At 38.5% G+C, this 24,585-nt stretch overlaps 1 protein-coding gene across 2 annotated transcripts in view; it reads right to left on the bottom strand.

Moving 5' to 3' along the window:
* The window catches only part of LOC126092096 (mannosyl-oligosaccharide glucosidase), a 50,143-nt gene that overhangs the window by 5,056 nt on the left and 20,502 nt on the right, over positions 1 to 24,585 (bottom strand). For both annotated transcript variants that reach the window (XM_049907522.1, XM_049907529.1), the window contains exons 2-4: positions 19,742 to 19,980; positions 19,480 to 19,637; positions 5,600 to 5,777 (exon numbers count right to left, since the gene is read on the bottom strand). In XM_049907522.1, coding sequence (XP_049763479.1) covers positions 5,600 to 5,777; positions 19,480 to 19,637; positions 19,742 to 19,948 — 543 coding nt within the window. In that variant the 5' untranslated portion in view covers positions 19,949 to 19,980. The remainder of the gene's footprint in view (positions 1 to 5,599; positions 5,778 to 19,479; positions 19,638 to 19,741; positions 19,981 to 24,585) is intronic.

Raw genomic sequence — 24,585 nt, 5'->3', positions numbered from 1 at the left:
TCATAGTATAATGGTGCAGTAGCAAATGTAAAAATGAAGCATTTACGTGGTATGCTCGATGCCGTGAAAGTTATTGTTTTCCATGTTTCTATGACACTTATCACTCTGGCTCATATGAGACTATGTCTGTGGTATAAAACAATGGACACAGTCCAAATAAAGAGTATTTGGTTTTTCATTTTTATCCTACAAAATTAAGTTGTTATTTTTTCTTAATTTAAGCAATCTTTTTTAACAATCTTTCATAAAATATTGATAATTAAGAATTTATATTTGAAATGAAAACAGGAATTTCACATGCAGTGTGTAATTAGAAACAAGAAGACATGCATTATTCATAAAAAATGTTTATGAATTTTTACAATTACAATTTGTCAGTGTTTCAAATTAAACAAAGAAAAAAGTATGACTGAGGCAAGACTTGAACCAGTGATCCATGAATTGCACCAAATTACTAATCTGCTAGCCATTCCATTATACATCCAGTCCATATTTATATCTAAACTGTATCAAATACCATCCCTCAAAAAACTTCAAATCCAATTTCTTTCTGTAAACTCATGAAAAACATTAAGAACAACCTACTTCTCAGCATTTTTTAACCATGTTCTACATGAGTGTTTCACTACAGAGCAGGAAGCAGCCCATTTCGTACTGTATTTTAACAGTCTGACAGAGAACAACAGTACTGAGACTGCGACTGAACACAATTTTTGAAATAAGAACTGTGTAGCTAAAGCATGATTAAGAAAAACATTGATGGTTGTTAATACATTAGAATATCTTAAAGTTTCATTTAACATCACTTTGTAATAAGATATCTAATACATAAGTAGGACCTACTTCCAAGTGCGTAACAACATCAGTGTATGAGTGTTACTCCTTCTAGCGATTCATCATGTTTGTGTTTGTTAACATCAGGTTTATTCTTATGATGAATAGAATATAGGCAGATGCTCTGACCACTAAACCATCCAGACATAGCCAATGTCTGATATTCCTTTGTGTCTTAAATCATAATGGCTGCTGAATTAAAATGATGTCTGTTCTTTTGGAGATGCCCAAAAAACAGGCACCAAATATTGACTGACACACACACACACACACACACACACACACACACACACACACACACACTCTTCTTGCACAAGGTGTATCAACCAACATTCAAATGCAATTTATGAATGAGAAATCCGCTGTTTGATCTTTCCTCTTTCCTTCTATACAGATCATAGTTGACATTATTCGTACCTACTCCAGATGGCTTAGTGGTCTGAGTATCTGCCAAGTATGCAGGATACCCGAGTTTGAATCCTGGTCCAGCACCAATTTTCAACTCTTTGTTCATTGATTTCAATCAATACTCACTTGCAGCCAATGTTTGTAATTCCTTTATGTTTTAAATCATTATGGCATTATGGCTGGTGGACATATCCAAAAGAACAGACACCACACATATATCTAATCATGTGTTCTTTTTACCATCCTGTATATGTACAATATGTAAAATTTCATTATTTGATATCCTTCCTGGTGTTGGAATTTGAATGACCAGCAGCATACATTCATAGAGCCTGCTCCCCCCCCCCCCCCCCCAAAAAAAAATTGCAGTCACAGAAACTGGTGCCAACAGGAAAGAAAGTAAACTAATCACTCGGGGTCTTAAAGTAAAAATATGTTGGCTAAAGTATTTACCCCCACAAAAATCAGTTATTTAGGGGAGGCCTTGAAGTGGGACCCCACCACTGACCTACTGAGGAGGAGGTCAATAGACTCTCACGAAGAAATACTTGTAAAAACAAACTTCACAAATGAACACAATATTTCATGTTTTTTTTTATAATTTCTTGTCATCCTTGTTAGAGAATCAGTTTATTAAAACTGTTGATATATAACAAGGAAAATGGAAGGAATACTCAAGACAACAACAAAGGAAAGGAAAACTGCTTAAAACAATAGAATAAAAATTCAAGACTGAGTACAACATGTATTTGTGTCATGTGTCAAACTATTGCATCTGGGCATGACAAAAATAGCATTTTTTCAGTCTAGCACAAGATGCACTTTACCAAAGAAACCAATGAATGCTTAACAGAACATTTAAACAGAAACACGAAGATTTAAATATCTAGTGAGACCTAACTGCAGAGCACTGCTTTTATTGGTATTAATGTCTGGGATTTGTCCATGGTTTTCCAGACCCTGTAGTGCCACCCTACATACATGTTGTTAACAATACCTTGGGTGTAGACTTGGTGAAGGAAAAAGAAATTCTTATACAATATATGCCACTCAAGTAATAGAGACATTATTGAAAAGAATATCACAAATAAATTGGTGAAAAGAAGAAACTGCTAGAGAGGCTGCACATTTCAACAATACCATGAAAGAAGATTGGGAAATTATCAAGTAACTCAATTTCCTCAAGTACATCTCAATCCTGGTTTGATACAGACCTTGTCCTGCAAGCTCACATGAAAATAAAATATAGTAAGTAATGCACTAAATGCAGCTGTACTACAAAAGAATGTCTTAGTGTTGAGCTTACTGCCTTTTTACTGAGGAATAAAATTGGGGGGGGGGGGATTTTTTTATTATTATTATCATCATCATCTGGAATTTCAAACTGTCAATAATCCTAGAATATTGTCAAACATTTGGTACACTGTAACAACCAGTCCCTCCACACTTCATAACAACTGCTGTCTCAGTAGTCAAATTTTGACCATAGGTCCTAAAAGTCAGTGACTCAGAAAATGAAAAGGAATAGTATACTACAAAAGACGTAAACAGTGAGAAGAAATAATATATTACGCAAGCACATCAACAAATCATGGTTCACTCTCTGGTGGCCACTGCAAAATTTCTCAAAACTGTGTGAACACTAGGAACTTAAAGAGGGCACTGACTGTGTAGGATGCTAACTCACAAATATACATACATGGCTGACCTAACAGAGTACTGCAGAGTTTGTAAGTGCAAGGAGCCCTTCAAAGGCAAGAAGCTGCTAGTTCAGCCATACCACAGAATACCAAATGGTGCTTACATGTTTAATAACATTGTTAACAGTAGTACTATTAGCAGTAGTAGTAATAGGCATTAATGGTAAGTAAACATAAATCACAAAAGCAGTGTCACGCAGCTGACCTTCACTGGTGAATTGAATTATGTATTTTATGTAAGAATTCAGTCATGAGTCATCCCTTAATTCATAATTAGCAAGCCCTTGAGTTTTCTCTTGCTTAAAACAAAAAGCATAATAGAAAATGAAAGGCTTTCTATAATAAAACATCTATGAGATCACTGCATACCCACAGCATAACATCAAGGAATACTTTTCTGTGGATAAAGACTTATCAGTAGCCAAGAAATATCAAATCAGATGTGAAACCTGAGCCTTCAATGACGGACATTGTTGCCAGTGTTTGTTTCAAAGTTTGAGGAAGCTGTGAGTCAGTTGGCAGTGTTTACATACAGCATGTCCATTATTAAAGTCCCAGTTTCAATATGCTGTAGATGTAGAACCACTGCTCACAATGATATCAAATTTAAACACCTTATTATTAACACAGGGGAAAACATCATAGAACAAAAAATAATTTTTAAAAAAATTATAAATACATGGTGCTGTAAGCGTCTTAACAGAAATGGGGTTGGTTGGCTACAAATCAAAGATGAACTGCAATACGATGTCTATGGTTTGAGCTGTACATTACACCATCCGTACCATTCAAAGTGCATGACTGCACAAGTTCAGCAGCCAACAGTTGTTCTGTTAGTTAGGCAAGCCCATCCACCGCAGTAAGGACACACTGTGTGGCAAAAATTGGTTTTTAATTGTCCTGAGGTCAAAAACTGCATAAAAGGCAAAATGACATCAGTTTCTAAGTGTTTTGAGACTGGAGAAAGACAAGCTCGATATGCTGTCCACTGATTTCTGGCACAGGTTGAAACTGGGAAACAGCATGTTCCACAACAGATCAGAGTGTCTCACTGAGGTCACATTCACAAAGTGCTGCGCAATGCATGCCTCCAATTCAGCTATGTTTGTAATTGAAACACTGACCACAATGTCTTTCATGTAACCTCACGGCCAGAAGTCACACAGATTAAGATGAGGGATCTGGACTGCCAGGCTGTAGTAAAATTATGTTTGATAATTCTAGTATTTGCGAAATGCCTCTGCAGCACCCGCTTCATAGGCTGTGCAATGTGCAGAAGAGTCATCTTGCATAAAACTGATCCTACCCAGTCATCCATGCTGTTGAAGGGTTGGAATGATGTGGGTGTACAGAAGACTCTCATAACATGTACCAGAGACCGTACAGGTAACAAGACCCACAGGACTCATATTCTCAAAAAAACGTGGTCCTATCATAAATGGTGCAATCAACCCTCACCATACAGTCACTTTTGCAGAATGAAGTGGTACAGGTTGATGTGTGTGCAGATTTTCTGTTGTCCATATTCTGCAATTCTGTGTATTGGCATGTCCTTGGAGAATGACTTTGCCTGTTCACAGAATGTTCCATGGCCATTCCTTGCTCACTTCCATATGAGTGAGAAATTCCCCACACAATGTCTGTTTTGCTAGGAGGTCAGCAGGAAGCAAATCCTGAAATGGGTGATTTTGTACAGACACCAATGCAGGATGTTTTGTAGGATTTTATGCACTGTGCTTGCAGGCATATCCAACATTTGGGAAATTCCCTGTGCACTTCATGTTTGCACACCACTGCTCAACCACTCCTGCAACACTGTGGCCACATCTTTGACAGACGTCAGATCAACTGCTTTCCTCCCTCTGCCACATTGCACTTCTGTAATCATTTTCTCCAGTCCCTTAGAAGACATCAGAACAATGCATTTTTTCATGCCCTTGACTGTCCAGAACATCTACAGAGCTGTTGGCATACAATTACCATTCTTATAAAAGAGCTCTACCAGCAGTGCACGATCCTTCATAGCAACAGTCATGTTGGGTGTCTTGAATGCAAACTAAGGAACAGCCGTATGCTGTGCATCTGTTGGTGAGCATATTCTGACACTTAAACTGCCATCTATTTGTCAATTTTTCATTTTTTCCCTGCATCAATAATTTGCTGTTCAGACTTGATATTCTGAGCAGTGGTTCTCTTTCTGCAGCATTTTGAAACTGGAACTTTAACTTTGAACTCCCTGTATAAGTCACTTCTTAGCAATTTCTACACTGGAGGATGTGAATTCTCAGATGTCTTCCAACAACTAAAACAGTTTCCACAGATAATTAAATTATCAGCCCCTTCTGCAACATTCCTGGAGTTCCCCACCCTCTGCCTATATATTTGAGACATCATCAGAATTCCAACTGTCACATTTACCTCTGACAACGACTGTGATCAAAAACTCAGGTTTCACACTCAATTTGATACAGCTTATATACTGGAAATCTCACCTCCATAAATTCCATTGCAGATACCTGTTAGGTCTATTCTTCTATGTCATGGAACACTTATTTTAGTGTTTATATGTTCACTAATAACAACACTTGCACCAACCTGGAAGCCATATAGCATTTATTTGTGTACAGAAGTTGTAAGAAATTGAAAATTGTCCTTGCCTGTGTGGTAACACTGATTCTTGCAGTCCAATCACCACCATGGCTGCCACCAAGCCTCTTAACAAACGATGTTGTTATCCTGAATGGACCATCATCAATTTCCTGGATTCCAAAATTTCTTCCATCATGTGCAGTCCATGTGTAACGATCCAGATTGTCACTTTGCTCACACCAATGCCTGAAGAGAGGAAACAAAGTAAAACGTAAATGACACAAACAAGATAACAGGCAGGTGCTACATTATATTAAAAGCAAAACAGACATAAAGTCAAATATGATTCCATAATGAAAGAGTCCATGACATTGATTCTATTTAGTGTCGATAACTAAAGAGGAGCTTAAACTTGGAAAAAGACTTTCTGTTTTATTCATAGGTGTATTTTTCAAACCCGTCATGTTATAGCAGAAATGGAAGTCTATGGCTTTATGTATTGTACAGATAAGCATAATGCTGAGATAGTTGTTCTTAGCTCTTGCCTAATGGTATGATTATGGCATGATAGGTGTTCTGCTATTTTATGCCTGTGCTGTTGCACTCTTTCACTTTGTATTGCTATGTTCTCATTAACTAATTGAAGTTGGTGTCATATAGTAAAGCAGAACAAGGAACCCATTCTCAGTGACACAAGTGCCACATCATCCTCTTTAAGTAGTACTAAATTCAAAAAAAGTAATAAAGAGTCAGATTAAGTGGCCTATATCCAGGGTGTAATTTGTGTGTTCAAACTGATGACAAACACCATGTATCCAAGAATATATTGTGAATACTGATCTCTTGGTTAACAGCAAAAAGTTAACACTGTACTGTAAAATTTTATTCTATATTCACATTGTTATATTTTGAGATATTTCATTTATATTTGAATTTTTATAGTGGTTGTACCAGTAACACAAATGCACACATCAACAATGTAGCACAAGATATTTAACTCCAGGGCTTATCCAACCCCCACGGACACTGGACCTTGGCATGATGGGTTGGCCTGCATGCCTCAGTGGTACAGAGAGCCATACGATAGGTGCAACAACAATGGAGGTGTATCCGTCGACAGGCCAGACAAAATTATGGTTCCCAAAGAGACCCCTTTCAATAGTTGCTGGGGTAGCATTCTGGATGATTGACTAATCTAGCCTTGTATCATCAACCAAAATTTTGCTGTGCTGGTACTGCGAATGGCTGCAAGCAAGAGGAAGCTAAAACAGTTATTTTTTCAGAGGGCATGTAGCTCTACAGTATGGTTAAATGATGACAGCATCTTCATGGGTAAAACATTCCAGAGGTAAAACAGCCCCCATTTGGATCTCCATGTGGGAACTGGTTAGGAGGATGTTGTCATCAGGAAAAACAAGACTGGCAATTTATGGTTTGGATCTCTGAATTGTGTAGGTAGGTTAGACAATTTAAAAAGTGAAATGGATATGTACAAGTTACACAGAGTGGGAATTACTGAAGTTTGATGGCAGGATGAGTAGGATTTCTGGTTGCTAAGTATAGGGTATAAACACAAAACCAAAAAGGAGTAATGCAGGAGTAGGACTAAAATAAATAAGTAAACATGAATGCAGGTAAGCTGCTATGAACAGCATAATGAATGCATTATCATAGCCAAGACAGAAATGAAGGCAACACCCAACACGGTAGTAAAAGTTTTTACGCTGACTAGCTCCAAAGACGAAGAGATTGAAGACATGTATGATGAGATAAAAGAAATTATTCAGATTGTTAAGGGAGACGAAAAATTAATTGTGATGGGGGACTGGAATTCAATAGTAGGAAAAGGAAGAGAAGGGAAAATAGTAGGTGAATATGAACTGGGGAAAAGGAATGAAATAGGAAGCCACCTGGTAGAATTTTGCACACAACATAATTTAATCATTGCTAGCACTTGATTTATGAATCATGAAAGAGGAGACCACGAAACACTGGAAGATTTCAGATTGATTATAATAGTAAGACAGAGATTTCAGAACTAGATTTTAAACTGTAAGACATTTGCAGGGGCAGATGTGGACAATTTATTGGTTATTAACTGCAGATTAAAACTGAAGAAATTGCAAAAAGCTAGGAAATCAAGGAGATGGGACCTGGATAAGTTGAAACAACCACAGGTTTTTGAGAGTTTCAGTGGGAGCATTAGGCAATGACTGATTGAAACAAGAAAAGGAATATCGTAGAAGACAAATGGGTAGCTTTAAGAGACGAAATAGTGCAGGCTGCAGAGGGTCAAACAGGTAAAAAAACATGACCTAGTAGAAATCCTTGGATACCACAAGAGGTACTTCATTTAGCTGATGAAAGAGAAAAAAAGAAGGCAGCAAATGAAGCAAGCAAAAGGGAATACAAATGTCTAAAAAATGAGACTGACAGGAAACACAAAATAGCTAAATAGGAATAGTTAGAGGACAAATGTAAGGATATAGAAGCATATCTTGGGGAATGATAGCCTATAGGAAAATTAATGAGAAAAGAAAAGCAGTGGTATGAAAATCAAGAGATCAGATGGAAAACCAGTACTAAGCAAAGGAGGGAAAGTCGGAAGATGGAAGGCTTATATAGAAGGGCTATACAGGGGAAATGTACTTGAAGGCAATATTATAGAAAGAGAAGAGGTAGAAGGTAGGAGATGTGATACTGCAAGAAGAATTTGACAGAACACTGAAAGACCCCAGTTGAAATAAGGCCTATTGAAAGAGCTAGCCACAACAAAACTATCCCAGCTAGTATGCACGATGTATGAGGCAAGCAAAGTACCCTCAGATCTCAAGAAGAATGTAGTAATTAAAATTCTAAAGAAAGAGCTAACATGTGTAAATATAACTGAACAATTAGTTTAATAAGTCATGGTTGCAAAATACTAACATGAATTATTTACAGACAAATGGAAAAATTGGTAGAAGCAGTTCTTGGGGAAGATCACTTTGTGTTCAGGAGAAATTTAGGAACACGCAAGACAATACTGACCCAACAACTTATCTTATAAGATAGGTTAAGGAAAGGCAAACACATTTATAGCTTTCGTACATTTGGAGAAAGTGTTTGATAATGTCAAGTGGAATACGCTCTTTGAAATTCTGATGGTAGCAGGGGTAAATACAAGGACCAAAAGGTTATTTACAACCTGTACAGAAACCAGATGGCAGTTATATGAGTCGAGAGTCACGAAAGGGAAGCATTGATTGATAAGGGATTAACACAGGCATGTAGCCTATCCTCAATGTTATGCTATCTGCACACTGAGAATACAGTAAAGGAAACAAAAAAATATTTGTAGACGGAAGAAAGTTCAGGGAGAAGAACCAAAACTTTGAGGCTTGCTGACAACATTGAAATCTGTCAGAGACAGCAAAGGACTTGAAAGAGCAGTTGAAAGGAATGAACAGTGTCTTGAAATGAGAATATAAGACAAATATCAACAAAAGCAAAACAAGGGTAATGGAATGTAGCCACATTAAATCAGGCACTGCCAAGGGAATTAGATCAGGAAACAAGAGACTAAAAGTGGCAGATGAGCTTTGCTATTTGGGCAGTAAAATAAATTATTATGGTCAAAGTAGAGAGGGTATAAAATGTAGACTGGCAATGGCAATAAAAGAATTTCTGAAGAAGAGAAATTTGTTTGTTAATTTAAGTGTTAGGAAGTCTTTTCTGAAGGTGTTTATCTGGAAATTTATGGCATAACTTGACCAAAAGAAGGAATCAGTTGATAGTACACACACTGAAACATCATGGGATCACCAGCTAAGTACTGGGGAGAAGTTTAGGGGGTAAAAATGTACAAGGAGACCAAGAAATGAATACAGAAAGCAAGTTCAAAAGGATGTAGGTTGCAGCAGTTATTTAGAGATGAAGAGGTCTGCACTGGATAGAGTATCATGGAGAGCTGCATCAAACCAGTCTTCGAACTAAAGTCCATCACCGCCACCACCACTACCAGCACCATCACAACAGCTATTAAACAAGGCTCGGTGTTCTGTAAAAAAAAATGAAATGATCGAATGGCATTGCTGGCCGGGAGGCCCCATCTGGGGAAGTTTGGCCACCAAGTGCGAGTCTTATTCCACTCGATGCCACACTGAGTGACTCGTGTGCCAGTGATGAGGATGAAATGATGATGAGGACAACACAACAGCCAGTCTACGAGCAGAGAAAATCTCCAGCGCAGCTGGGAATTGGACCCGGGCCCACTGCATGGGAGGCAAGCACGTTATCATTCAGCTAAGCAGGCAGACAGTGTTCTGTAGATATATGTTTACAAAAGATTAAATTATCTATTAACACTTTCTATTAACACCTTCCACTATGCAAGTTCCTCCCCAGTGTTCTGTCTGTAACATATCTCTAAATACTGTGATTTAGTCACTTGTTATGGTTCTACAGTATAAAACTTTTCTTCTATGAGCTGTATTCAACTGATCAGCATATTTTATTGTCACTTAACCATTATAATGAGAAAAACCACTGACTGTTGCTGCTAAGTCGGTGTAGGTTGTTGGGTCTAAAACCAATTGTCAACAGCTGTTGCAATGTGTATTGTTGGCCGAAATTATCTGGAAGAACTTTAATATCTCAACAAATAGTGCTTCTCCAATTAAGGCTGCTTGAATTTATTAAAACTGTTTCTAGCTGCTTTGTGAAGTTTAATATACTTCCCGCTGCTAGATTGTAAATGGTCAGTATTAAAAGCCTGTACGTTTCCTGACAAATTAAAGTGGCACAGCATTTAAAAACCCGTTAAATACAATAGGGTTAGTTTAAAATACCTCGGACTAACCACTCCTCCTTTCTTTTTATTGGTTCAACAGTTGTACATTAGTATGTGTCCAGTTCAGTTTTATAGATTTCCATGTGATGATTTGATACACACAAGTCTGTTAAAATTCCATCTGTAGTTTCATTTTCCTATATAGGTATAAGAAGTTCATCCATTTATTTATAAGGCAACTGACGTTTTGATGGAAGACACTAAATCCATTCTCTTTAAATCTTTGGCTCTGTCCAAGTAGATGAGGGAGATCTACCTAATTCAGAGGACAAGTTGCAGTCAAGATCTAACATTCCATTGCCACCAGTATTATAAAATCCTCCAGTCATCAGCAAAGTAAAACTCTTGTACTAGTTTAAAAAAAATACAACACTCCAAAAATAAGAAAACTATGTAGAACATTATTAAGTAAGAAACAAACTGAATTAGTGACCCAAATGAAATTGAGTCCATTGAAAACAACCCCGACAGAAACGCTGAATTTTCAAATTGAATCCAATTCAATAATTACTTCCGCACAGTGACAGCACACATTGCATACAGTAATAAGTAACCTAATACAAATTCATTAGATTTACTAGTGCAGACACTGCATGCACCACCAACAGACATCTGTTTCAAAAGTGCAACCTCTATGGAGATTATAAAATTCATCAAATCACTAAGAAAATTTCTAGCACAGTAATGAAAATTTTTGCTGGCTTGATAGGATTTCCCTTAAGCTACCACTATCATTAAACAATGATTATGGGCATATTTCCTAGCAGATTTTTTTAATATGCCGCAGTAACACTCATCTACAAAATGGAATATAAGCTAAAAAAGAACAAGTATTCGGTCAGTATATTCTGTGACCTTGCCAAAGTCTTTGATTACACTCATCAAATATATTTCCAAATTTCCCACCAATAGTCACCATGGACATTTCTTTCATGTTTATGTACGAAGGTGGTTGTGTACATAATGTGAAATTGTTTATCATTGCCATTGTGCTTCATCAGGGGACATGAAATCACATCTTGTACACAAACACAGTACACGAGAGCTAAGTTATTGTGAATGCACAGATGTCCATGTGCCTAGTAGTGCAGACCATATCAAAATCATCACACTGATGGGACAAAACACGAGACAAGTCGACACTGTGAATATTGTTCACGTTAATCAATGTGTTGCCTCCAGATTGTGGAAAAAGTTCCAAGAAACATGTTTAATAGGGGATCGATACAGCGAAGGCCGTCCACACAAAACTACAGCAGCTCAGGGCCCCACAAAGATATCAACCACTCTGCACCATGAGTTTGAGAAGCCACAAGGTTTATCGTAAGTACCCAAATTGCAAGCAACAGACTTCATGATAGGGGGTTGTATAGCAGAAGACCTCTCACAGGGGTGCTCATGCAAGATGGTGTTCTGGCGTAAAAGTCAAGCGCCGGCACAATGGTCAGGGACGGTAGAGCAGACAGGGCTGTGAAGAAGATGTTAGCCAATAGTACGCTGACTGACCCCTCTCTAGGATGACACCGATACAGCAGCGGCCTCTAGGCAAAGAGAACATAAGTGCCGCGCCATCTGGCCGCGGCCCAGATGAAGATGAGTCATTCTATGAGCTCTACAGCAGCGACTTAGGAACTGCATTGTTTCAATTGTAGTAGGAATTGTGCATACTGAAGAGATTTTCTTACATTGTCTGTTGCCCACTGCTTGCCACACACCATTGTAAATTCTCAAAGACTGCCTGTACCGACAAACACAGCGTTACGCTCGTGGCAAGAAAGGACACATTGTCATTTATCTCACTGTAAATTCATTAATATGATTTTTTTTACTTGTTGACTAGTGAACAGAGAAAGCAGGTTTCCTAGGCAACCCACATTTGACAAGTCGGCAGGACACAACATTGGCGTCGAAGAAGTCAATGGATTCCATATCGACAGCCAGCCCTGTTTCTCTGTTTTCCTTTTTCGTGAGCTTTTGTGTTTTGCTGGCACCTTAATTTTCTCTTATCTTTTCTTTGCAGAGGTGTTTACTTGCTTTAACAGTCGCTTAGTGTTTTTGCTAATCAGGGTGGGTGGGTGTAGCGAAAATTTTCTTTGCTTTTGTACTTATTTTTCTAGCTTGCCTTGTCTGTTAATTGCCTTTGTATCTTCTGATATGAGAAACCCACCTATCCCACCCCCTGATCAGGTGCCACAGCTGCAAGCGTTAGATGCAATGCAGCTAATGCAGATGTTTCAGTTTCAGAGTCAACAAATTGCATCTCTACTCAATATGACTGGCCAACGCTGTGCAACTGCCAGAACAACCAACCACATCTACTGTGGCTCCCAGTGCTATACCGCCTTTTTGACAGTTTCATGAACAAGACGAGGAATGGTTTGAGTGGTTGCAACAGTTCGAAGTCCATGTAATTGCTCACAATATAACAGGTACTGTGAAACTCCTCTATTTATTGCCCACAGTAGAAAGTGCAGTGTTTTGACTCATTCAAAAACTTTACTAATGCTACTATGAGTGACCTTTCACAAATGAATGTGATAGCAGCTAGGTACCAATTCTTTAATTGTAAGAAACGGCCAGAACAAACTTATCATGAGTGGGTAACAGATTTGCTGGGTATGATGAGGAAATGTAAATTCAAATGTGCTTGTGGTGCTTTATATTCTGATTTCACACTGCGTGATGCAATCGTGTACAATGTCACTGATGTCAGCCTTAGAGAACAGATTTTGAAACAGTCTGCTATTGTACTAAATAAGTATGATTCAGGTGCCATGTTGGCCGATAAATTTGAGCAGCCACAGATTTGTTGGGTGAAGTCGCCCCTTGCTCGCGAAAAGCCCATTCAGCAGCAGCAGCAGCAGCAGCAGCTTGCACGCGCCACGCCATGTAAGCACTTCTCCATGCTGCTTAAACAGCTCTCTAAACAGACAAATAGAATTAAGTCATGGCCTTGGTGCTATTCACAGCACCAACGCCAAGACCGTCCATTCTGACGAGCAGTGTGTTACGCTTGTGGCAAGAAAGGACATGTGTAATCCATATGTTTGCATCAGAACAAACTTCAGAATTCTGCCCACTTACAAAAATCTAGTCACAAGATCCATATAATTAATGCAGTGCATTCAAAAAGTGCTGCAGGCATTAGCAGAGCTAGCAAGCGAACAGTTTCTTCAGTACTACACCAGTCCACCAAACTTTTTGTTCATTAGCTTCTTTGTGGAAAACGTGTGAAATTTCAGTTGGACATGCGTGCTTCTGTTAAACTGCTGAATCATAACACACATGAACTGTTAAGCTCCTCACACTTGTCTAAAACTAGCACACACCTGATGGCTTATAATGGACAAGACAATCCCGTTCACGTTAAATGTACTTTGCCTGCCATGTATTGCTCATATACGTAAACAGTGACTTTCACTGTGCTACCATCATGCGATTGTGAGAACATATTTGACCTTGATTATTTTGGCTTTACAATTCTGGATAGTGTGTTGTCAGTGATTGCATTCAATGCCAAAGACAGTGTAGCTAGAATGAGATTTTCACTCTGCAGCTGAGTGTGCGCTGATATGAAACTTCAATGAAACTACCTGTGAAGGTGTAGTGAAGTATCTAGGGGTAACCTTACATGAAACTAACATGGACCCCTCACATTAAGAGCATCTGCTACAAGGTGAAAGGTACTCTAGTGAGTACCAGAAGGGCTGGTGACAAAAACTGGGGCCTAAGCCCTAGAGGTAAGCACTGGATATACACCACGGTGGTTATACCGAGGATTTCCTATGGGGCCGTAGTGTGGTGGAAGAAGGTAGAACAGCAGGTTGCAGCTAAGGAGCAGAGACTGGCCTGCTTAGCCATAACAGGCGGAATTAGCAGCACACCAACCGCTGGGATGGAAGCCATGCTGGACACCTTTGGGTCAAGATGGAGGCAGCAGCTGGTGAATGCAGACTCAAAACTGGTAAAAATTCAATATCGCTATGTTCCACATCCAAAAGAACAACTTCAAATATTTACCGAAAATTGTGAAAAAAAATGTAAAATAGATTCACTGTTTGAAGGAGTCTTACTATTTTTTGAGTTTTCATCATGTCTAATCTTTCTCTTTGACTGTGTGAAGTAGGTATATGGGGCACAAAAGAAGAAGTCCAACTGCACTGGGGAGTGGTGACGTGAATGGAATTACAAGATTTCCGATGTGAAGAAATAGTACACCAGTTGCATTAAAAAACAATTTTAAAACAACTAATGTGCTATTTCTTTGCAACATTATTCTTCAAAAACAGTTGCTGAAAATGATGAACAAAAATCTAAATGACAAGATTGGTCTTTGCAGTGGGCGGAGATGTGTGAGGGTAAATGCTGACATAATCGCCACTGTGTACCTTCACTGCACAATTTTTACAATACGGCTTCTAGGTCACTGACATTGGAAGGGAGAGAGAAAAAAAGAACCAGGGAAGTTGACATGAAGTGTTCCAGACAAATCCAATATGTGACGAAACTGAACAACAGACACATTGGACAGCTTTTATCGTGCTACCATTGGTTGCAAAGTGGTTATCATAAAATGAGAACGTGCTTTGTTTTCCTTTCAATTCTTACTCTAAGGGGGGATAGGCAAGCTGCCATAAAATGAGAACATGATTTGTTTTCCTTTCAGTTCTTACTCTAAGGGGAGATAGGCAAGCTGTTGGCTTGCTGATGTACAAAATATCTAATAATAAATCGATAATTAGATATACAGCTCTAAAACTGGCAGTATATTTAAAATGTGCAGCTGATGTTTTTAGGGGTCAGTACGTCAATATTTCTTAAGTTGATATATCGATAATGGTATTTTTTTAAATATCAGTATCTCGCATTCCAGAAATTTTTAAAAATATCAAAAGTCCTAACATCAACCACATCACACATTTCTATCCATTTTTGGGCATCTGTGTGATCATGGATAAATGGGCAGGGAGGTTTTGGACTGGGCATACACCAGATTTTGAGCTTGTATCAGGGTTTGTCTCAATTACTCTGTAGCCCATAGTACCATAAATCTGGTGTATACACAGTCCCCTTTCACCCTACATGTTCATCTGCCTGAAAAGACCCATGATCACACAAATGTCCAAAAAGGACTGGAATGTTGCATGATGTGGTTGGTGTCTGTGAGGGTACTTTTGTGATATAGCCGTGCTGCCTCTTGACTGTATCCTTTGACTTGGCCACACACAAAAACCACCTTCGCTTGTTCCTGACATGATACTAGACCATTCTGCTGCTTACAGTAAGATGCATCAATCAAACAGCCTGCAACATACAAGGCACACATGGCATGTGGTCAGAGGAACAGTCATTTGTCAGTGCCTTCTACCATGGCAACGGTGCATTCCAGAACACATGTTATTAGGACATTTTTTCCTCCATGTCCAGTCAGTAACCCGTCCCTGCAGTCTGTCTTTTTTATTAATGCTCACCCTGTATATACAGTCTATGTCTGAGTGAACATTCATCAGAATATCATGTAAAAATATGAAGTAAACTGGTCAAGAACTTATATATATAATCACATAAAGGATTTGTTCAAAAGTAGTGTGTCACATTTTTTTTTTAAATTTATTCCTTGGATAGGTTCAAAAACTTCCAATTCTTTGAAGTATGACCCTTCTGCATCAATATATTTTTGCTAGCATAATTTCAGTACATAGTAAGCTTTCTGCAGTCGAAGTAGTTTGCACACTGTCAACCAACTCGAGATGCTTTCCTCTGAGGTCCCGTATCAGCAAAAAAAAAATCTGCCTTGGCCAGGTTGGAACCGCAGGGCGGCTGTGGCACTATTGTCAGACCGATATAGCTCAGGTAGGCCATGAGAACAAAGTTGGTATGTGCCTGCATGTTGTTATAGTGCAGTTTTCCTGAAACACAGAACTCCTTTCAGACGCATGTGACCCTGTGATTCAGTCTCAGTTGTAAAATTGAGCACTGATGCACAGACCAGGGGGTACAAATGCAATGTTCACATTCTCAAGGAAATTGGGATCATCTTCACAGAGTTGCTCGAGTTCTTCACACACTTCCACTCGGTGCCACTTTTGCACGTTGGTCAAAACTCTGGGCACAAGTCCTACACAAATCTTCTGCATGGACAAGGCTCCTGACACAACCTCATGAAAAATCATTTTCAGAAAGTCAAATAATTCTGACATCAAATTAACACCATTTGACAGACTGAATTCAGTGACTGGTGCACTTAAGTCACATGATTGTCTGTCTGCAACATTGACAGGTGTCCTGCATGGACCTTGTCAGCGAACTACTCCTGATCTTCTCTAAACACCTTGTGCAACTTGTTCAACTGTGATCTGGAATGGCAATCAACCCTGAATGCTTCATTAACCATTCCAAAAGCTTCCAGCAGTGTCTTCTTGAGCTGCATGGAAAATTTTATCACACAGGGTTGCTCCAAAGTCTTCTCCATCTGAAGTTCGATGTGGCCACTACATAGAGATTCACAGAAGAAGCTGTCCTAACCCTCCAAGATGGTGGAAGCAATTGAGAGACCTACTGCTGAAAAGCTAAGGGTCTCCCTCACCATCCCCAACTGGTTCAACACTCTGCGACATATAGTCACATCACAAAAAAATGTGATGTATTACTTTCAGGACACACCCTATATTTATTTATATACCATATTTACTGAAAAACAGGTATATAAAAACAAGTGCATATTCAAATGTAATACTGTGTCAAAATTTCAAGTCAATTGACATTACTTTTCAAGTTCAGTGAGCACAAACATACACAGGCTGAACTTTTTCCAAACGTCCAAACATCTAGACTCAGAGATTGATAAGTCCCATTAGCTACATGGTAACTAGTGGTGTTCATTGCAAAGCTGCATGACAAGCAGTAAGGTGCTATAAATACAATTAGGGTATTTACATATGTAATGAAATACTATCTTTGAAAAATACAATTGTAGAAAATAAATAATAAGCTACCAATAGCAGACAAATAGCAACTATATAATAGAATCTGAGGAAGTAGTAGCTTCTTTTATAATTTACTCAATTGAATGTTGGTGGCATAAGCACCAGCAGCATTAAGCAGTACAGTGGTAGTTTATTGTTAATACAGTATACAGATTAAGTCTCTGTAATTTTTGTTAATGTATACCTTGGTCCATGCCGCATCCCTGACAGTTCTTCTTTATGGGATCTATGGAACAAGATGAATGTGTGAGTGACTAAATGAATGAATATACACAGATTACCTTCCTCTGCAGTTTCGTATTCCCACCCCCATACCATTCTTCTGCTCCCACATCAGTCTCTCACAGCCTTGTCATTTACCTACTCTTCTGTAACTCATCCATATATTCCTTGGCCTACCTCCTTCTCTTATTGCAGGTCCTCATCCTCACACTGCACTATTTTTCTGGGTTTCTCTCAGCAACACTATACCTTAACCCCTGCCTCACTATGTGTCCTACAGCCACCTACATGTTCCGCACTGCCACTATCTTACCTAACCTTATGTTTCTTCCAATACCCGTCTCAGGCCTCTTAATTCCCACCTTCCACTCCAGCCACAATGAGAAATGGTCTACTGGAATATTCTCTTTCAAATTCTGAAGGTGGCAGGGGTAACATACAGGGAGCAAAAGGCTATTTACAATTTTTACAGAAACCAGATGGCAGTTATAAGAGTTGAGGGACATGAAAGGGAAGCAGTGGTTGGGAAGGGAGTGAGACAGGGTTGTAGCCTCTCCCCGATGTTATTCAATCTGTATATTGAGCAAGCAGTAAAGGAAACAAAAGAAAAATTCGGAGTAGGTATTAAAATCCATGGAGAAGAAATAAAAATTTTAGGTTCGTTGATGACATTGTAATTCTGTCAGAGACAGCAAAGGACTTGAAAGAGCAGTTGAAAGGAGAATATAAGATGAACATCAACAAAAGCAAAATGAGGATAATGGAATGTAGTCAAATTAAGTCGGGTGATGCTGAGGGAATTACATTAGGAAATGAGACACTTAAAGTAGTAAAGGAGTTTCGCTATTTGGGGAGCAAAATAACTGATGATGGTCAAAGTAGAGAGGATATAAAATGTAGACCGGCAATGGCAAGGAAAGTATTTCTGCAGAAGAGAAATTTGTTAACATCGAGTATAGATTTAAGTGTCAGGATGTTGTTTCTGAAAGTATTTGTATGGAGTGTAGCCACATATGGAAGTGAAACAAGGATGATAACTAGTTTGGACAAGAATAGAATAGAAGCTTTTGAAATGTGGTGCTACAGAAGAATGCTGACAATTAGATGGGTAGATCACGTAACTAATGAGGAGGTATTGAATAGAATTGGGGAGAAGAGGAGTTTGCGGCACAACTTGACTAGAAGAAGGGATCAGTTGGTAGGACATTCTGAGGCATCAAGAGATCACCAATTTAGTATTGGAGGGCAGTGTGGAGGGTAAAAATCATAGAGGGAGCCCAAGAGATGAATACACTAAGCTGATTCAGAAGGATGTAGGTTATGGTAGGTACTGGGAGATGAAGAAGCTTGCACAGGATAGAGTAGCATGGAGAACTGCATCAAACCAGTCTCAGGACTGAAGACCACAACAACAACAACATCATGGATAAATTTGACCTGCACATTTTGATAACACTTGATGAGGTATGTTACATGTTGCAGCAGCAAGTAAGACGCATATGGCAAGTTTCAACAGTAAATACAGAAATATATGACACATAATCAGTTTATATTTACTAAATGTAAAACAAATATCCAACAACAAGCAATTTTGCATTATTACAATTCAGTGCTTATGTGTCTTACCATACACCATTTCATGCGTTAAACTTATCTGTGAGAGGGTGTAACTAACCATCTCCACCACTATTTTTCTCTCTGTTTTGACTACATCCCTGAGAAAATAATTCTGTTCTCAGATTTTCAACTTCTATTACCAACTTTCTGAGTTAGTATAAGCTGAGTGTTTTTTCTGCATTTAGTATTTTTGTGTGAACTTGGTATCAAACTTACTTTTATTGCAAGATAATACATAATTGTAGTGACTTAACCAACTGTATAGTAAATAATGTCACTGGAGAAAGTGTACCTTATACCACTGCCATCTGGCCTTAACATGTGTGGAAGGTACCACATCAGACCTGTAACTAAGGAATGTGGATCTCTTGTCTTCATCCCAAAATAAACTCCTGGGCGGTATGAACCCCAATATCTATCTGGAACCTCAAGACCAGACTTGGCAACAATCTGGAACACAGAATTTTAAGGTTTAGTGGCATGCAATGACACAAGTATAAGAAAAACAGATTCTGATGGAAATGAAACAAATGAATTAGAAAACTTCAACATACTTTTGTGTCATCATATGGAGTATTTACACGAGTCTCAAGATAGCCCATGTAACCAATACAACCAGCAACTGCTAAACAAACAACTGTAACAGCTTTCCAAACAAATGGCATGCCCCTAGACTTCTTGGAGTTGTCTTCCACTGCTTTCTTTTTGCCAGGCTTCTGGTGTGTACTTTCTACTGATAAAGGTTTACGTTGCCGTGCCATAGTCTGTACTGCAATTAATATGCGATGGAATTCTGGAACAAAAGAAAATTTTATATATTCTCTGATATTTTTGCTATACAGCTATGGACATCACAACTAACAAAATATAATAGATTGTCAATGAATTTAATATAAAAATAGAATCAGTAAAAAGGACAAAATGTGTTAGTAGGATTATACTGATAAGAATTTAAAATACTGGAAAATCATGTAGTGAATTTCTTAGAAATTGTTGCCATAAAACTTTTCAGACTTTTGGGGATGGTAATGAGTGCCGTAAAGTACAATATTTGAAAGTAACTCTTGACTTATACAAACATCAGGAAGTTCTGAGTTCATGTGAAATCTGCATGTATATATCTTGCCAGCATGGATCAGAACAATTACCAGTAATAATCATGTTAGTGATTCCACAGTGATCTATTCTGTAGTGACTTTTTCAATGCCAACAATGCACTCAACATCGAAACTAAGAGGAACACTCACAAATGTAGTACTTCACAAAACACCGACTAAACTGAATGAGGCAAAAATTAAAAGAAAATGGTGTGCAGCATCCAGTTATATAATATACCCAGGGGTTAGTTAACCTTTAGTAATGAAGACTGAAAAACAACTGTCCCACTAAAACAGCAAACAGAGGAAATGTCAAAAGGCTTTGTAGCTTCTAATAAATCGTGAAATATTTTCACACGAAATCGTGTAAAGATTAGGTTTCAAGAAAAGTGCAAGTAATAACTCTTAACTTCCATGGTGAAAGTTATTTGTAAATATATTACCTGTTGGCAAGTCTTAGTGGGTGTCAGAGTAAAAATCCAATTGTTTGGGGTTGAGTCCTCTGTCTGTCCTCAGATTTTTTCTGATACTTATGTCTTTCACCTCTGGCACTGATTTGTGAATGAAAAAAATGCCAAATGGCAGCATAGTTTGGAATCCCCAATATGGTTAAGTTAGTTCAAAGGTCACAGAAGGCAAGGGCACACCACTTCCAATAAAATTGTGCCCTATAAAGCACTGCAGTGTTAAAACTAACATTTGCGTTTGGAACTGATTTGCTTTTAATTTGTTGAGAAAGCTCAGTAATCATGTATGCTGAACATCTTTACAGATTATGCCAATGATGATAATGTGTATTTTAGAGTAGCGATATTACAGGTACTTGAAATTACAACAATGACGGGTGGGGTGAGATGGTGTGGTGGAGAGAGAGGGGAGGGAGGGGAGGGAGAGATTGGGGGGAGGGGAGAGGGAGAGGAGGGAGGTGGGAGGGAGGGAGAGAGGGGGGGGGATCAAAAACCCCACACTCTCACATTATCATCTCAGAATTTCTGAAGAACCCTGTGAATCCTTGAAAAATAATTTATTCAACACATTTCTTAGGAAATATATTCAACATGCATACCTATGCTTTTTTTTTTATCTTAATGACTGCAAAACCAGCCAAGCTATTTATGTCATCTGCAGTTACCGTTCTATTGCCTATTAAGCTTATTGAATCGCTACTTTATAATAGATCAGAAGTTAACTTTATTCAGCTGTTGTCAATAATTTGCTACTGGACGTCGATATGAACATTACCGGTGTTTTTACTACAATAATGAGAGCAAATACAGTTCAAATTGTATATTTTATCCAGTTACAAGAACAACCCTAATTAGCACTTAACTTGCTCTCTTTCATTTAGCTCAGTCCTCCCGACTTCCCCCCAGTTTAAACATATGGGCAGATCTGGCAGTAGCTTTTGTTCAGCCTGGAAGAAAATGATGAACCACCCTTTCCACAATCGTTTTACGTGGGTTGTGATTGGAGATGACTCGGCTGACATAAGGGCTTGCGATATTCCATGGCTGCTTGTGTTTTTCAATACCCACTGGAAAAAAATTTCCTGGTAGGAAGTAACACCATACAGAGAGTCCTATTAGCAAGAGCAGGAAATGGCCAATAGGAAAGCCTAAATTTGTTTACTGAAAATGACTGGCTGAAAGGTCTAAATGTTTTTAATTTCATGCAGCTCGCAAAATCTGAAGTTAGTCAGCAGTCATTAAGGGTGTAGGTGTAGGTGGTCCTGTGTCTTCTGGTACAAAGGTGACATTTTTGTACCGAATATCTGAAATTGGGAACAAGTGATTCTTCAGGATCAACCAAGTTATTTCTTGCAATCTGGAAAGCAGAGAGGATCTTGAAGGGTGGTTCATCATTTCCTTCCAGGCTGAACAAAAGTCCCCAGTTCCTGAATACTAGTCCAGGAGTCCACATTAGTGTACAGGATGAGCTGATGGGTGTGGCCAGGAAGTAAATATGTTAAAATGTAACAATGCTGTGAAGCTCTCAACCACTTTGACACCCTGAGCAAGCTTTAGGTAGTTCTATAGCACCCAGCAAAGACATAACTTCAAAATATACAGTGCTTTCCCTAGCATAAAGGGAAAGGAATGTTGTTCTGCTGCACGGCAAGGCATATGGAAATCTGGAGAACTGAAATAGCTAAGGAGAGCCACTAGTGGAGTTACTGCGAAAAACTGTGCTGTTTGAACAAAGAAATTGTAACTTTTGTGTAGACTGTGAAAACTATAGTGCATATAAAGTTGCTGTATCACAGCAGTGTATGTAAAATAATGTAAAACTTCTGTATTACTCTTATAAAAATATTTCATTGTAAATCTGGACATATCTCCTCTACACCAAATTAAATGATTTCAAAACTGTATATTGTGAGATAAGTAAATAATATTTCATGTGTCTCCTTATGCTCTGTGGCGTTTCTGCTGAGACAGCCATGTGTCAGTTAGAGGAACAGTGGTAGGGAGAAAGCGAAATACACCACCTAACCATTGCATATCTCATTCCACTCTGCTAGGTTGAAGTTATTTTAACTTTACTTCGGACTGAAGTTTGCTTACAATACAAAGATTCTTCCTCCATTGAGATGACCTGGCCTGAGGTATCCAAAAATTGGAATACGTCATATTTCAGCCTTGAACAGTCATAGATTTCTGCTTGAGTCACTTCAGGTTTTGTAGGTGAGTTTTATCATTTAGCAAGTGTGCATATCCTCCGCATGCAGATACCTCAAATTAGGAGGTGGAGCCAAGTAGCTATTTGAATGGTGTTGTTAGGGTGACAAGGCATATTTGGTGAGGTTTAATTCAAGTTAATACATTATATACATGCCTTTGAAAATTTACGTATTTGTGTTTTTGTGTGAGTTTTCCCCAATCAACTTTGTATCCCTGTTTTGTTTGTGTGGAGATTATCAGGGGAAGTACCCTGGAGTCAGTGGGATATGATATATGAACTGTAAGCGGTGTACGTATTTCAGGCCACTGTTCGTATGTTGGAATTTTCCTGAGGGTAATTGTTGACACTAGATTATTGAGAAGTTTAGCCCTTTCTCATGGCTAAAAGCCGGGCTGGCAATCTATATTCAGATGATTTGATAATGTTGCGATTCAGAGGTTTAACAGGTCTGCCAATAAGCATTTCTGAGTAAATCCATGGAGCAATACACAACATAATTCCTCTCACCTGTTGCACATTGCCAGATGAATGTGGATTCTTGTCACGACTGTTTGGTGTCACATAATCTTCAAGAATGTACGAAAGGAGCGTTTCTCCTGGCAACCTTGCATGGGCTGGAATCACTGCAGATAACAGTGGCTGCACATCATTGAATCCCATGGTTTATCACTTAGAGGGGACATCTTTGACTAAGTCTCTGGAAGATTCCATATTACTCTATTTCCACAGGCTTTTGAGGGGAGAGTGAAACAAGAGAGATGGTGGAAAGTCGATTAGGTACCCAGGAACTGGAGAGGGAAGGAACCAGAATTGAATAAGAAGATGCATTTCACATTCTGCTGCATAATGTACTAAGGCAGCTTCCAGATGATGTACAGAAGGATGTGCTGAACAACTTGCGCAGTGCAAAATGGAAAATATAGAAGAAAAAAGATGTGGTGATGAATCTAGACCATCTTCTGTATGAGCAAGTAAGATTTTAGACGAGAGGAACACACAGGATTAAAATTAGCCAATGTAATGCTCACTGTAGTTACTACTCTTCCTAAGGTGAAGCTTAAGTTTCAGTTTAAGAAATTCGTTTTACACAAACCTTTCTACAAGTTTGTCCACAAGAAACAGTAAGCAGTAGACACAGGTAGATGCCGTATTCCTTGACTTCTGAAAGACATTCAGTACAGTTCCAAACTGTTGCCTAATGAAAAAAGTATGAAGTGTATGGAATATCAGATTAACTATATGACGGAACTGAAGAGTTTCTAGCAAACAGAACAAAACATGTTATTGTGAACAGAGACGTAAAAGTAAGACAATTACTTTTCAAAATATATGTATATGGCCTAGCAGACAATGTTGCAAGTTACATGAGGCTTATCACAGATAATACGGTCGCATACAGAGAAGTTCTGATGCTAGAAAATTGTAGCAAAATGTAGGAAGGTCTGCATAGGATCAACACTTGGTGCAGGCAGTGGCAACTGACCCTCAGCAGAAACAAATGTAACATACTACATACATAGACAGAAAAACCCTTTACTGTATGATTACAGATAGCAGAAAAATTACTGGAAGCAGTTACTTCCATAAAATCTATATAGATATAGTTACTTCCATAAAAT

Source organism: Schistocerca cancellata, chromosome 1 (genome assembly GCF_023864275.1).
Source record: "Schistocerca cancellata isolate TAMUIC-IGC-003103 chromosome 1, iqSchCanc2.1, whole genome shotgun sequence".
NCBI lineage: Eukaryota > Metazoa > Arthropoda > Insecta > Orthoptera > Acrididae > Schistocerca > Schistocerca cancellata.
Note: the sequence above shows the minus strand (reverse complement) of the source record. Positions and strands in the feature narration are given on the sequence as shown.